The following is a 14,147-nucleotide window of genomic DNA, read 5'->3' as shown; positions in this document are numbered from 1 at the left end:
AAGGCTCAGCGAGACACTGAGGTCAACCAGAACCTGAGATGCCAAGGGTGTTTGGTCTGACGTGCTTATAAAGTGGCAGTGTCATGTGTGTGATGGGAAGACAGAACGAGAGAAGTCACAGTCTTTCTGTTCCACAGAGGGGGGATGGGCCAGGGACCACTGTGGCACAGAGAACTAGAATGCCACTTCCCCAGGTGTTCTTTTGTCTTCAACTCCTTCCTCCTATGCCTTTCCAAGGCACTCAGTGTCAGTTTCAGACCTCCACAGACATGTGCACACACACATACAAACATTCAGCCACATACTCCAACACCCACACACAAAGACAGGCAATGGTAGGGAGGGATGAAACCCTAAATTGCTTGAAATAGTCTATTAAACAAATTAAAATTCTAGAAGGGTAACTAGCAAAACCAAACATGACTCAGAAACAGAAAAGGCTAGCGTGGCAGATACTGTATTTGTGAGCAAACAGTAAGAAATGTTATGGGTATTAAACTTCCCACGTAAGGACTAGGGAATCTAGGCTTTGGAACTCTGGCCCACGTTCTTCTGGAAATCACAGGGAAAACCACCCATGTCCCATCTTACCACTGTGTCCCTTTACTTCTCCATTAGGTCTAACTAGTTAGTGGCCATAAAGCAACTGACTTTGGCCATCCATTCATCCAAGGCTCTCCTCTTTGGCATGTGCCTATGCCTTTCCAAGGAACAAGAAAGATATAGCAATCAGATAGGAAGGATATGGAGCACATTTTGCAAACATCAACGTGGCAGATTACAGTCTTCACCATCCTCTACGTGGGCTTGTTAGTTTATCTATTAACTTGACACAGCTGGGGACATCTGGGAAGAGGGAACTTCACCTGAGAAAAATGCCTCCATGGGATTGGCCTGTAGGTGAGTCTATGATGTTGGAGGGCTCAGCCCACTGTGGGTAACACCATCCAGTGGGAAGGTGGTTCTAGGTTGTACAAAGGAGTTGGTAGAGCACAGAGAGCAGGACCTTAAGCAGCGTTCCTCCATGACCTCTGTATCAGTTCCTGCCTCTAGGTCCTTGCCCTGACCTCCCTAAGCAATGGACTGGGACACGGGAATATAAACCAAAGAAACCATGTTCTCAGGTTGCACTTGGTCAGGACGCTTCATCACGGAAACAGAAAGTAAATCTCACGTGTTGGGTATGCCTTAGCATATTTAATCTCACAACCATCCTTAGGTTCAGCTTTGCTCACTACTGATATTTCTCTGTCAACAGATGAATGAACTGAAGATCACATGATTAACAAGGTTAAAGCAGAATCTAAATAGGGCAGAATCCACTCAGTACTCAGACTGTCCTTGATAGCAACCTCTTTCTTTATACGAGGAGACATATATGCACACATGCCCCAGCACCGGATGAACAGCCTTCGTTCAAAGCAATTAGTTGCAGGCTATGGGAAGCACTATCAATCCCAAATTTTTTCATTATCATTTCTTTTTAGCTTTTAAAAACAAGGACCACCTAAGCTTTCAGAATTCCAACCAAAAAGAATGTGTTGTCACTTTCTAAAAGCACTTAAAGGGTGAAGACTTTCTCCCAAAAAGAACATTCAAAAAGGTGTGACAAAGATCCTCAAATACTACCAAGAGTATTAAAAAGACAGTAGTCTTCACAGGGGACATTTGGTAACAGATAACACAAATGTTCTCCCTATAATAGTTGTCATTTAAAGGAACCATTCTCCTTCTAGGAATAAACCCTACAAATGTAATTAATGACGTTTACAAAGACAGAGCAAGAAGGATGCTCACCAGGACAATAACCCTGATAATGAAAGATGAGAGCACTTGAGGTGCCCAGTGGTAGAAACGGGACTAACAAATGAGTCAGCGCACTCTTGCAGTGGAAGGCCACACTGAGGCAAACAAAGCATGGCAGGCTACATTTTTAAAGTTGCAAATTAGCATGTACAGCTCTATTAAGTGTTTTTTTTTAACTATCATTAAAGTCCTCAGAGAGTGTAGATATCTTTATTACTAGGGGTCTTCAACACAGAAATGAAAGAAGAAACATTTTCAAGATGGTGTCTCCCAAATATTAATTCCTCTGGAGATGGAATGGCAGAGACATGTGTATTTTGAACTTTGTGCATGTTCTCATATTTGAAGTTCTATAATTAACATGCATGTATCTTACAATTAAAGTATTCTTCGGGGAAAATATTTAGGGCAGCTTGATTGATGTTTAAGGTGTTCATGTTATGTTGTTAAGAAAGAGCTATGAAAGAGCATTACTGCTTCTTGTGAAAGATTGTGTGTGTGTGTGTGTGTGTGTGAGAGAGAGAGAGAGAGAGAGAGAGAACAGGAAACATTCTACAAGGATGCACATTAAAATTCATGTGGTTACTTCTATCTCTCCACAGGTATTTTGCTTCCTTCCTACCACAGTCTGTTTTCTAAACTACAAGAATGAACAGACAGTAGGTATATATATTTAACCGCTGAGGCTGGGATGGAATTTTCTGTTGTACCAACAGCAAGATCACAGGAAAGGGAACATTGTATTCAGAATGGAGCCAAACTGATTTATGTGTATGTCTGGGAGGCTGGTTACAGTCACACAGTTAAAATCACCTCCCACATGATGACCCTTAAAAAGAGAACACTCCCAGGACTGTCCTGGAAGCCTTTGCGTTCTGCCTCTTGGCCCCAAAGAAACTGAAGCTCAGAGGTACTCAGTGAAAATCCAAACCAAAGAAAAGCCATGGTCAAGAGTCCAAGGTCCTGGGGCTTTGATGAAGAGGCATCGACTGGCTCAATTGTTATGCATGAACTTTCAGGGTAGGAATAGACCACAAACCCTTTGTATTCCCTGTTCTTTGTGTTGGAAGGCAAACAGCAGAAGCAACTGCTTCTTAAGTACTTCCGCCCAGCAGGCCAGTCACTAGCCATCAGGAGCTGGCTTCTAGAAAAGGAGAAGGGGAACAGAGGAAGAGGAAAGAGAAAGGCTGGAAGCACTGTTTATTATGCATTTTTAATGATTGGCCCAAAATACAAGATGAAAAATGTCTCATACTTTATGTTCATTAATTCAGTGATTCAACAAATGTCTGTGTCCACCAGGTGTTAGAAGAGCCCTTGTTAGGCGCACACCATTGTCCAGCAGAGTGAAAGACAAGCTAAGGATTCTGTTTCCAGCACAGGATGGGTTGTGCAGAGGTCTGACCACTATGTTAAGGAAAGCAACTAGGCGACCATCATGGGGGATGAGGGGGCATTTTTTAAAACGGGCATTCTATAAATAAGCCGGGACAGGCTTTACAGATGGAAAGAGGCAGGGAAGGGGCCTGATGTGTGTGAGGAGCAGGGAGAAGCTCATTGAAAGGAAGAGTCATTGGAAGCTGGCTGTGAGGATGGGCATTAGCAAGTAAGAAGCCCTAAAGACCACTGGTACAGCATCTGTCACTGTGTCTACAATATCCAAGGAGAGGCCTGACAGAATCTATTCTAAAAACAAAAAACTAGCACAGATGAAATCCAGTAAACTGTGATGAGAAGCAGTAAACAGGCACTTGTGGGGGAGAAGACATCGCCGACAGCAACATGAAAAGGCACCTCATAAAATGTGCCTCCAGGGAAGGTGGTATTAGAAGCCACTGATGTTCAGAATTTAAGAAAAAGCAATAAAAATAATCACATTTTAACTGACAGCTACTTTGTCCTTAACAAGTTTAACCCAGAGCTGTGACTGGGATCCATTTTTTTGCCAAGGTGAAAAAGGAAATGTTGAGTTTTGGGGGGGCAGGGCCCCAGCTCAGCTAAGCTGTATCTGCCTTCTCTTGACGCCCCTGAAGCACTCCTGGGATAATATACAGATGGGACTATGTTATTTAACCATCACTCTTTTTTAAACTGGAGGAAAATGTACGTGTGTCTCTTTCCCACAATTCAACATTCAGCCCCTGGCCCTAGAAACCACTTGTCTTTCTAACCATGGACTGGTTCCCTAGAAGACAGCAGCTAGGTAGAATGAGAGGCAGATTTTTTTCTGTAAGGACAGCAGACTGGGGAGAGGGGGGTGATCAGCAGACTGGATGTTGCCGTCTGATGGATCTCAAATAAAAACCTATGGTCACTTCTTAGCTCTATGCACTTAACTGGCTAATGACACCTTAGTTCTTACTAACAAGTTATCTAGACGATTGTACGGAATGGCGTGTGATATTGGGGCTTACTCCTTATGCCGACAATGTATTACTGTACCCACACCACCCTGCCACTTGGCTGTTTATTGAGTGAGACCCTATTTTTATTAAATAAGGAGCATCTAAGGGCCCTTCCTGTCTAACTCCTCTGTGGAGAGGGAGGTTTCCAAACTCTGTCTTACTCCCATGTCAAAAACACTTTGAGTTGCTGCATCTTGAAGTCTACCTAGATTGAAGACTCTCGTAGCTTCCTCTGCAGTAATTGTGGACAGCTGTCTTAGTTTCTTTCTGTTGTACTAAAATACTCTGGCAAAGGCAACCTAAGGGAGGGGAGTTTCTTCTGTCTTACCAAAGAGAAATACAGTCCATCACAGAGGGGAAGTGAGGAAGGCAGGAGTCCTAAGCGGTTAGTCCCATGGATCCAGCTATTCAGGAAGCAGAATACAAGCAATTGATGCCCACTGTTTTCTATTCCTTTTCTCTGTCCCTCATCAATTAAGGCAATCAAGATAACCCACAGAGGCATGGCCAGAGGCATGGCTCCCAGGTGACTCTAGATTGCAGACAAGTGAGAACGGACTATCACACTGTCACACACCAGGATGGAATAAGCTGGATCACACAGGATTCTCTCCTGTGCTGGCTAGTTATGTTAACTTGACATACAAACTAAAGGAACCCTCACTTGAGAAAATGCCTCAGCAAGATATTGTTGGAGAGCATTTTCTTAATTAGTGATTGATGGTGGAGAGCCTACTCTATTGTAGACAGTGCTATCCCTGGACTGGTGGTCCTCAGTTCTATAAGAAAGCAGGCTGAATATACCAGTAAACAGCACCACTTCATGGTCTGTGCATCAGCTCCTGCCTTCAGATCTGTTTGAATGCCTGTCCTGCCTTCCTTCAGTAATGAACAGCGATATGGAGGTAAAAGCCACCTAAACCTTCCTCTCCCCAGCTTGCTTTTGGCCATGGTTTCATCAAAGCAATAGTAGCCAGAACTAGGACACCTCACAACAACCATGAGGTAATATTCTTGCTCTTGCCCATCTCACCAAAAAGGGGCCCCAAGAGTCAGTCGAAAGGTCAAACAGTTTATATATTAAAAAAACAAAAAAACCCCAGTAAATATAAAAGCAGGTGTCTTCCACTGCTTTATAATGTCAACATGCTATCCCACTTTTCTATCCTTGGACTATTACTAGCTTCAGCTTGATCTTGTGGACTATGGTAGCCAGTCTCATCAATTATCCCATATTAATAACTTTCTGCATTACACCTGCCCTGTGGCATATGGACATACTAATGAGGGCCTGCCACCTCCAAGTCAACAGTGAGCTCATTAGAGATCCTCAAGCCTTGTAGCTCGTGGGTCGGGGGAGAGTGAAGATGAGTGGGCTGTAAACCATCTTTCAAATATGTGCAGTCTTAGCACCTGACCAAACAGCTCCTCAACTTCCAAGTGAACCTGCTGCTGAAGTTCTCCCATGCTCATAGCTCATCACGTTATAGTCACACAGCCCCTCATTTACCCAATAAGTAGACTTGGGTAAACCAGTTAGCTCCTCTGGAACCTTATTGATTGATTGATTGATTGATTGGTTGTGTATATACATACATGCGTATGCCAGCATGCATGTGTGGAAATCGTGTGACAACTTGTGGATGTCAGCTCTCTCCCTCTACCATGTGGGACCTAGAAATAGAACTAAGGTCACCACACTTGGTGGCAAGGTGGCCTCACCTACTAAGTCATCTCACTAGCTCCTTGAATTTTCTTATTTACTAAATGACCTTGAAGAAAGCTATCTGTAAAATGTCTCTGAACTAGATTAACCCAATTTGGAGAAATAGAGCATGAGAAGAAGCAATGGTGTTTGCAAAGAAGAGGACAGCAGAGAGGAAAGACAAAGATCAGTCAGAGGTGACAAGACTTGTATGACCCAAGCTGCCGAGAGTGGAATGCCCTACTGTGGCAGAGGCCCTAGTCTGACCCTGACTCATACCTGGCAGAAAGGGCTGGAAGCACCCTTTCCAGGAGAGAGATTCCTAACAGTGCCAAGTGGTACAGTAATCACACACCATCTCTCACCCTCTGAGCACCCTGAGTTGCCCTGGTAACCATGAGCTATTCTCAGCCTTCTCTATGGGAACCCAGCTTCTCTACCCATTTCCCATGGGTTCCCATTGGTCTCTAGTTCTACACCCCTTACTGAGACTTCCCCCTTCTGCCTCACTAGATGGGGTGGGGGCTAGGAGGACGAGAGGGAAAGGGACCCGATGTACAGCTGGGCTTTAGCTTTTTATTTCCTTATCATTTTATTTCCTTAGTTACGGCACATTTTCATTTATGGCGTGCTTTCCCTTATAAAATCTCCAAGTGTTTATTTCTAATCTACTAAATAATTCCTCTGACCTCTTCTTGTTTTCACCCTTTAAATATCTGTTGATGGTTCACTCACCACATTCCCCATTCCATTATTAATGGCCCACAAAACTCACTACCAGCAATCATTTACTGATTAATCTGCACAGCAATCCAGAAAGACAGGTAGTATTAATCCTTAGTTCGGCAGAGGGAAACCAAGGGGAAAAGAGGTGAACTCATACACCCAAGGTCAGTAGCTCCACGAGATTAGACCCAGGATCTAACCTGTCTGTGTTCCTGAGAACGCCTCCCTGAAGCTCTGCCCTTCCTAGAGAAAACAAAACAAAACAAAACAAAACAAAACAAAACAAAACGTGCTCCACACACCTCCTTAATGCCTAAGCAGACTCAGTTCTTACTCCCAAATAATTATAGCTGCAAAGAAGTCATTGATAAAAAGTGACTAAAACAGGGACTAAAAGTCTGTAATTCCCCTTTCAGTGAATTTGACACCTCTGGACTTCTTGGACACTGCATTCACACACACACACACACACACACACACACACACACGCACGCATACCACAATTACCTTTGACAGTTAAGAGTGATTAAAATGAAGAGATAATACTTGAAAGAGAAGTTTGCCAAGGCAGAAAAAAAAAGTGAAAAAAAATTGATTACATCCAACTATGCCACAAGGAGACTAAAAATGTCTCTTAACTTCTTTGCATCTCTGTCATCTATAAAAATGAGACAACTTTGCTAAATGACTTCTAAAATATCTGTCTGCTTTAAATAAGACTGAGCACCTACTGAAAGGGCAGAAGATTTAAAAGCTCCGGCATCAGTGCCAAGATCACGAGAAGCTGGTGCATCATTCACCACTACTGAATCCTGGCTGCCACTGGAAGGCACGGTGTTGCCAGGAAGCAGCAGAAACAAGAGAGCGGTATAGCTCCAGCTTGAGACTTTAACTCATACCCCGAGAAACAAGTCAGCGGAAACAAAAGAGCACAAACATCAGAAAATACACATTTCAGTTCTTGCTGCCAAAGGACATACTGCTATCTATTTAAATGCTTGTTTTTAAAGAAATGTCTTACCACATAAAAGTACAGCCAACATGTTATGTTATCACTAACAGGGATAAATATAGAAATTATACCAAAGTGTTTAGTCTTACCGATAATAATCAAATAAAAGTAGCTAAGAATGATGGCGATTTGTACTCTAATGACAATTATGTACAAGTTGACAGGCATGCATGAACACATGAAAAAGCAAAATTGGTCATAGTAAAGCTTATTGTTTATTTTTAACGTATATTAAACATTTTAATGAACATTATTGTCAATAAACATGCATCTTCTATCATCTCTAATCAGCAATTTAAAACTTTCCCATAACCTGCTTTAGCTTGATTTTTTTAAAAAATGAAATAAAATAAAACAAAACTTAAAGTTTCTGCCTAAATCTTCTGAGTAATTTTCATTGGCTCCCATAATACTCATGACTTCATTTTTCTAGAATCATGTTTTCCTTTACTATATTATTCTATATTACTCTTTAGTGTCTTCAGAAATGCCTTACCATTTTTTCTTTCTTATTTTATTTATAGTTTTTATTTCCTTTATGGTGCTGGGACTGACCTTAGCAGCTTGCAGATGAATGGGTGGTAGGCCTGTACTCTGCCGCTGAGCTGCACCTCAGCCCTAACAATCAGGCCCAAACAGGTGTGTGTAACTCCAGGCTGGCCTTGCAATGATAATATCTGGCAGCTGCCCTCCCAGGACCCAGTGTTTTGCTGAATTACAGGACCATTGACTGGGTAGTCATGTCTGTCCACCACACCCCCTTCTTCCTCCCCACTTCCTTGTTCAGGAAAATCTGATGGGTTTCATGTCAGAATAGCTGATGTCTGGAGAGTCCTAGGCCTTGTGCAGGACCCTCGGGAAAGCTGCATCTAGGGAATACAGAGCTAAGCAGGAGCTGAGCTTCTTAGAGGGACTTTCACGCCCTCTCTGCTACTTGGAAGCGTTCTCTTACCTCTGGGTCTTTTGTACATCTTTACTAATGACACCTTGGAAAGACTAGAGCCAACGAATTAAAAATATGATTCTAGGCCTTGTGTGCGCCAATGAATGTCCTCATTAAAGCAGGAGGAGGGAGATGAGATTGGTTTCAAAGCTTCCGAGCTCTTTGCCCCAGAGCCGCTGAGGCCAGGCACTGAAAGGATGCACAGTAAAATTAAATATCTAAAAATTCATCTTTAATTAACAAAATTGGATTACAGCTAGACACCACAGCATATCATACAAGAAATGGCTGAGCCGGCTTCCAAGTGCTCTAATTCAATTAGGACGCAGTGAGTGACACTCAGACCGGGAAAGGTTAATTGGGGCCGCTAGAACGCAATCATTCCTTACCTAACCAGTCATTAAACTTCTTAACCTCTGAGGGCAGTCCCAGCTCGGTGAAATCGCCTGTGTGGAGAAGGATGTCCCCATAAGGCATCTGGATACCATCTGTTCTGGAGTGTGTGTCTGAGATGCAGACAAACCGCGTGTGGCCCGCTGGTTTTGGAGTGTCATATGGGATGGGGTCGACCCTAAAGTAGACATAACAGATCCCGTAACAGTTAAACATGTCAGAACCCTCGTAATAGTCATCATACAGACACATCGACTGTCATCATGCACACACCCAAACAGTCTAACGCAAGGACAGAAGAGCCCAAGGCAGAAAGGGACACCTCGGGGATATGAAGAAGAGAGCATCCTTCATCTACAGTTCCACTAGAACAATTCAAACTGTGTTACTTACCTGTAGGAAAATGAAAAGGCAAGAGTCCAAAAAAGCCTAAGAAACTGATAGTGATTAATACTGAAGTGCTGGGATATTGGGCCCCAACTTAGGAAGCAAAATTATGCCCTTTCTCTCTCATCATGTTTCCACAGATCCCGCCACTCATTAGGAAGCGGATATCTCATTAATTCCTTCTTAAACATGCATAGCTTAAGCAAAGAGCTAATTTACAGAGAGCAGCCTGCGCATGCTCAGCCAGCTGAGCTTCAGAGACAGCACCCACATTCAGTTTCCTTTCCATACTCAGTCAACACCTATGTCTTCAGATTTTTGCTATGAGGTTTACTGATTACGTTTTGTGAAGGCAAAGGACTGCCACATAACATTGATTGTTTTAAAGATGCATACAAGAAGAGCTTTGTCAAGATCATCTTTACCACCAGGAATTATTTGTAGTCTAGGTTACACCTTAGGTTAGAGAGGACGATCAGATACCTTGGGCAAAGATTCTCTCTTATCTAAGTAGGATGTTTTCGAATGGATCTGTTTATACCTGTGTGTGCATTAATACGTGTATAGTTTCAGAGACCTAAGCACTGTGAAATTACATGAGGGCCATAAGAACCAAAAGGCAAAGTGATCAAGCCAAAGCCAAGAAAATAAAAGGGAACATTTTCGTTTAATTGAGTGTAACAAAGTGTGCTAAATAAACTTGGTAAAGAAATGCAAATCTGACTCTTGGAGCATACAGTTTTAATTATTTAAGAGGTTTGTCCCGAGTTAAGGGCAGTTTAACTGTATCAACTCTCCACCAACAGCTTCCTTTAATGTCTCTGTAGGCATGTGCACTTCTTGTTGGATGACAGAGGAGAAGCAGCAGCCATAAACGCAAAGAGGTCACCAGAGAAGCAACTAGGCAGTGTGAAGGTTGGAGTGTAAAACATTAAATAAGGAACGGTATTTTCTACTGCAGCCTCACCCTTGATAGTTGGCAAACATCCGAGAACACAGGGAAACACATGCAAACCTCTGGTGCAGAATGTCTCTACAGGGTTTATTTAATTTCTTTCTTTCGCTGTCTTTTTAAAGAAACAATCTCTTTAACAAGGTAATTGCAAGAACAAAATAAAGACATTCGTATGCAGCCTAGATCGTCCTTAAATTTCTTCCATGTGAGCGTAATCTTTTCATCTTTGTCCAAGAAGCAAAGTAAAGAAGAAGAAAGGAGAATGGAGAGAGAGAGAGAGAGAGAGAGAGAGAGAGAAGCTGGGATGTAGTTATTGAAGTCAATCTCATTAGAAAACCCCAAATAAAGTTTAACTTGTTCAAAACACATCCGTGGATTTTTCCTGTAAAGGTTATGAATATGCTGTTACCATGGAAAAAGGGTTCCTAACCCACTGATCTCATCAGTAGCCAATGAACCCCTTTTATTATATTCAACAATGCTTTTTCTTTAACATAGGAAATCATTCAGTCTTTCTTTCGATCCCTGGAAACGCTTATGCTCAGCCTCAGTGGTTCCCATCTTACAACATCTCCTATCTTCTGAAAGCAATTTCCCCAGAGAATGGGTGAGTGTTCCCCTCTGCAACTGGCTGTCACCCTCGAAAAGCGACAGGTACGACTCTTAGAAATTTCAGCTGCTCACTCTAATGGGATGGCTGCATTCAGACCCAACTGCCAGACATTTGAAGGAGATTTTATTATTGGATCATTAAAAATAAGAACATGTTAAATATTGTGAGTGTGCATAGGTGTGTGTATGTGTGTGTGTGTGTGCTCTTGAATGTGTGTGTGCACATATCTTTATTTTCCAGTGTTTATCCAACTCATAGGGCACATAGAGGAGGTCCTACTCTGTACATGCAAGGCTACTGCATCAAAATACTTGGAAGTCCACTGCAATATATCATAGGGTTGTCAAAGCCACCATTTTGAATTAGGTAGACAGAAAGTAGCACAGGCCATTTCGAACAGACCCCTTTGGTCTATAATTTCACAAGCACAACAGGAGTCAATCATCACACTGTACATATGTTTACACATTTGCATATCTTGACTACAAGGTGGACAGTGAACTTTGTGAAACCATGGGAAATGCCACTCAGTCTTTGAGTCACTTCAGCTTTCTTCTGCGCCCTCCCACCATCTTCAGAGAAACATGTCCATGTTCAGAATTAATGCCTGAAGTCCAACGTAATAGGAATGGGAATGGGGGCAAGAAAAAGAGAGAAACTGGCTTACCTTTGCTTTGAGCCAGAGTGAGTTGAAGAGGCCAAATCAAACAGCAAAACATGTAGAGACATGTGTCACTGGTAAACTCTACCAACAGGATATTATTAAAGAGAAATGGCACATGTGGGAGATACATAGAAGAATGGTTGAAGGAGGAGGTAGTGGGGAAAATAAAAAAAAATGCAAACAATACACACACTCCGACCTTGAGACAGTGAGGTCCTTCCTTACATATAAAGTACAAAGTAGGAGATGTCTGAAGAAGATAAGACAGGGCACCCCAGAGCCACACCCTAGGACATCTTGATAACTATCACCTGGGAAGGTATCTCTACCCACAGACTCCAAAACTGACAATAAGATGTCTGGGACAGAGATAAGTTTCAGGAGATAATTAAAGTTGAGGCAGCCCTGCAGGAAACTAGTCCTATCAAACTGGGCATCTGATAAATACCTTCTGAAGGCAAGTCAAGACAGCTGGACATTTTTGCTATAAAGAGCATCCAAGGGGAGTTATGCTGAAGGCAATCTACCTGTCCTTCTGTGGGAAGCCTTACACTCCATCTTCCTCTGTACTCAGCAACAGGGCCACTTAGGGCTCATGCTACTGACTGCTCAGATGATCCAACCTTCTCCCTGGAGCACCATGTGAAGCATCCTAGGAAGTGAGGTTTGTACCGTGGCCACTGAAGCCCCGGGGCCAGATTTAAACATCAGAACGAGATCTGCACATACTTCTGAGTTCTCCCAGGGAGAAACAAGATGACATGGAGAGATGAGAAGAAAAGACAGTATCATAAAATCCCAAAGCAGGACAAAGTGTCAGGTTCAGTACTTTATATGATGCTTACGTCCACCCCCTCTACCCTTTCCCAGCCTAGCTGATGTAAATTCCCATCGCAAAGTTTGCAGAGCAAGGGGGATTTCAAGCTCCTTCGCTGCCTTCTCCCCGCCATCACAAGTGCTGAAGTTCTACTAACTAGATAGTCTTGGTTCCATCCAGCCAAGCAACAATAGTTCTACCGACAGATTTGTGGATAGCTCTCAACTTTGGTCATAGAAGTTTCTTTTGCAGTGGATAGTGGATAATGCAGAGACTCATAACTGGTCAATGTGCTGAATATGGAAAACCCAGTGATCGACTGTGGATGGGCTGTTTCTATCAAGCCACAGGGCATTTCAAGGCAGAGGGAGCTTGAAGAATTTTTAACTTGAAGATGGTGAGGAGAGCTATGAGAAGCTGAGTTCTGAATATAATATGGCTGTATGGCTGTTCCACACACACCACCTCATAGCAGCTCTGGTTAATCTCATAAGACGTGTCTAAGATCAAACGAGTTAAATTTCTAGCATGGGTGGTAGAGGCCACACCCTACAGGAGGAGCTTCTGGCAATTAATGGCTGCTAAAGAAGGAAAAGGCACCCTCCTTTGAAGATGTGGCCACTGGTAGGTTGCTTGTGCCTCAGTGAATGCCCAGATGCCCATATGCATACAGGTAGCACCAATGGAGTGAGAAAGGTTATTAACAAAAGGAAAAGAAAAGGAAGATAGCAAGCCAAGACGGGAAGGGGGAAAGGCACAAGGGAAGTAATGTTGTACAGATACGAGATGGTATAAATGTTTGGAATGTTCAAAGAATAAAACAATATTTAATTTCCTTCCCCAAAAGATTTTACCCCCAGACTCTGTATCTCTAGGGAAGGTAAACATGGTCTGGGGAGCCTACTGAATTGCAATTCCGAGTCATTTGCTTTGGGCTTAAGTTTCTTAATTCCTTTGAGCTTTGTTTCTTCCCGTCTATTAAAAAAAAAAAAAAAAAAAAAAAAACAAAAAAAACAAAAAAAAACAAGACTAACAATACCTAATTTGCTATGCTGCTGGGAAAATATAAACTGTCAAGTACAGGGTCTGCACAAAGCACATGCTCTGAAAATGGAAACAGAATAACAAGTGTAAAGTAAATGTGATCGCAGAGCCAGGCTACAGTCAGAGCTCGGAATCCCACTTCCCAGGTACGAACGCGTGTGTCAAGTGACTGTCATAGTGTCAAGGTACCTGAGATGAAGAACTTAAAAGAGGGAAAAGTTCCCTTTGACTCGCGACCGCAGGGGTTTCCCTTCACAGTCACCAGGTACTGTTGCTTTCACTTGCGTTAAGGCCAAATATCATAGCAGGGAGTGTGTGGCAGACCAAAGCTGCTCCCATCACTGTGGCTAATAGTGACAGAGAGAAGAGGCCAAGGTCCCAGTACTTTAAGGCCATGCCTCCCGCGGCCTTCCTTCCTTCCACTAGGCTGCATCTCCTACAGATCGCACCACCTCTCAGCAGCAACCACAGACCAGCAACCAAAATGTTAACAAAGAAAATGGCCTCTGGCACATTTCAGATTCAAACCATTCATGGTGTAAAAATCACATCATGTGGCTTAACCCTTTGCCTGGTTCCTTCATCTAGAAAAAAAACAAAACAAAAACAAAAAACCAGGAGATATGATAGTGCCTCTTACCACACATATGTACATGTGCACACAGTACACACATACA

At 42.7% G+C, this 14,147-nt stretch overlaps 1 protein-coding gene across 7 annotated transcripts in view; it reads right to left on the bottom strand.

Annotated features, from left to right (window-relative positions):
* Window positions 1–14,147, bottom strand: part of Mpped2 (metallophosphoesterase domain containing 2) — a 175,181-nt gene that overhangs the window by 114,494 nt on the left and 46,540 nt on the right. For 4 of the 7 annotated variants that reach the window (NM_001143683.2, XM_030252204.1, NM_001356554.1 and 1 more), the window contains one exon: window positions 8,987–9,168. The exons of 2 other annotated variants lie outside the window; for them this stretch is intronic. In NM_001143683.2, the coding sequence (NP_001137155.1) occupies window positions 8,987–9,168 (182 nt within the window). Of the gene's footprint in view, window positions 1–8,986; window positions 9,169–14,115 lie in introns of all 7 variants that reach the window. One more of the 7 variants, XM_030252205.1, reaches the window with a different exon arrangement.

Source organism: Mus musculus, chromosome 2 (assembly GCF_000001635.26).
Source record: "Mus musculus strain C57BL/6J chromosome 2, GRCm38.p6 C57BL/6J".
Classification (NCBI taxonomy): Eukaryota; Metazoa; Chordata; class Mammalia; order Rodentia; family Muridae; genus Mus; species Mus musculus.
This window is presented reverse-complemented; position numbering and strand designations above follow the sequence as displayed.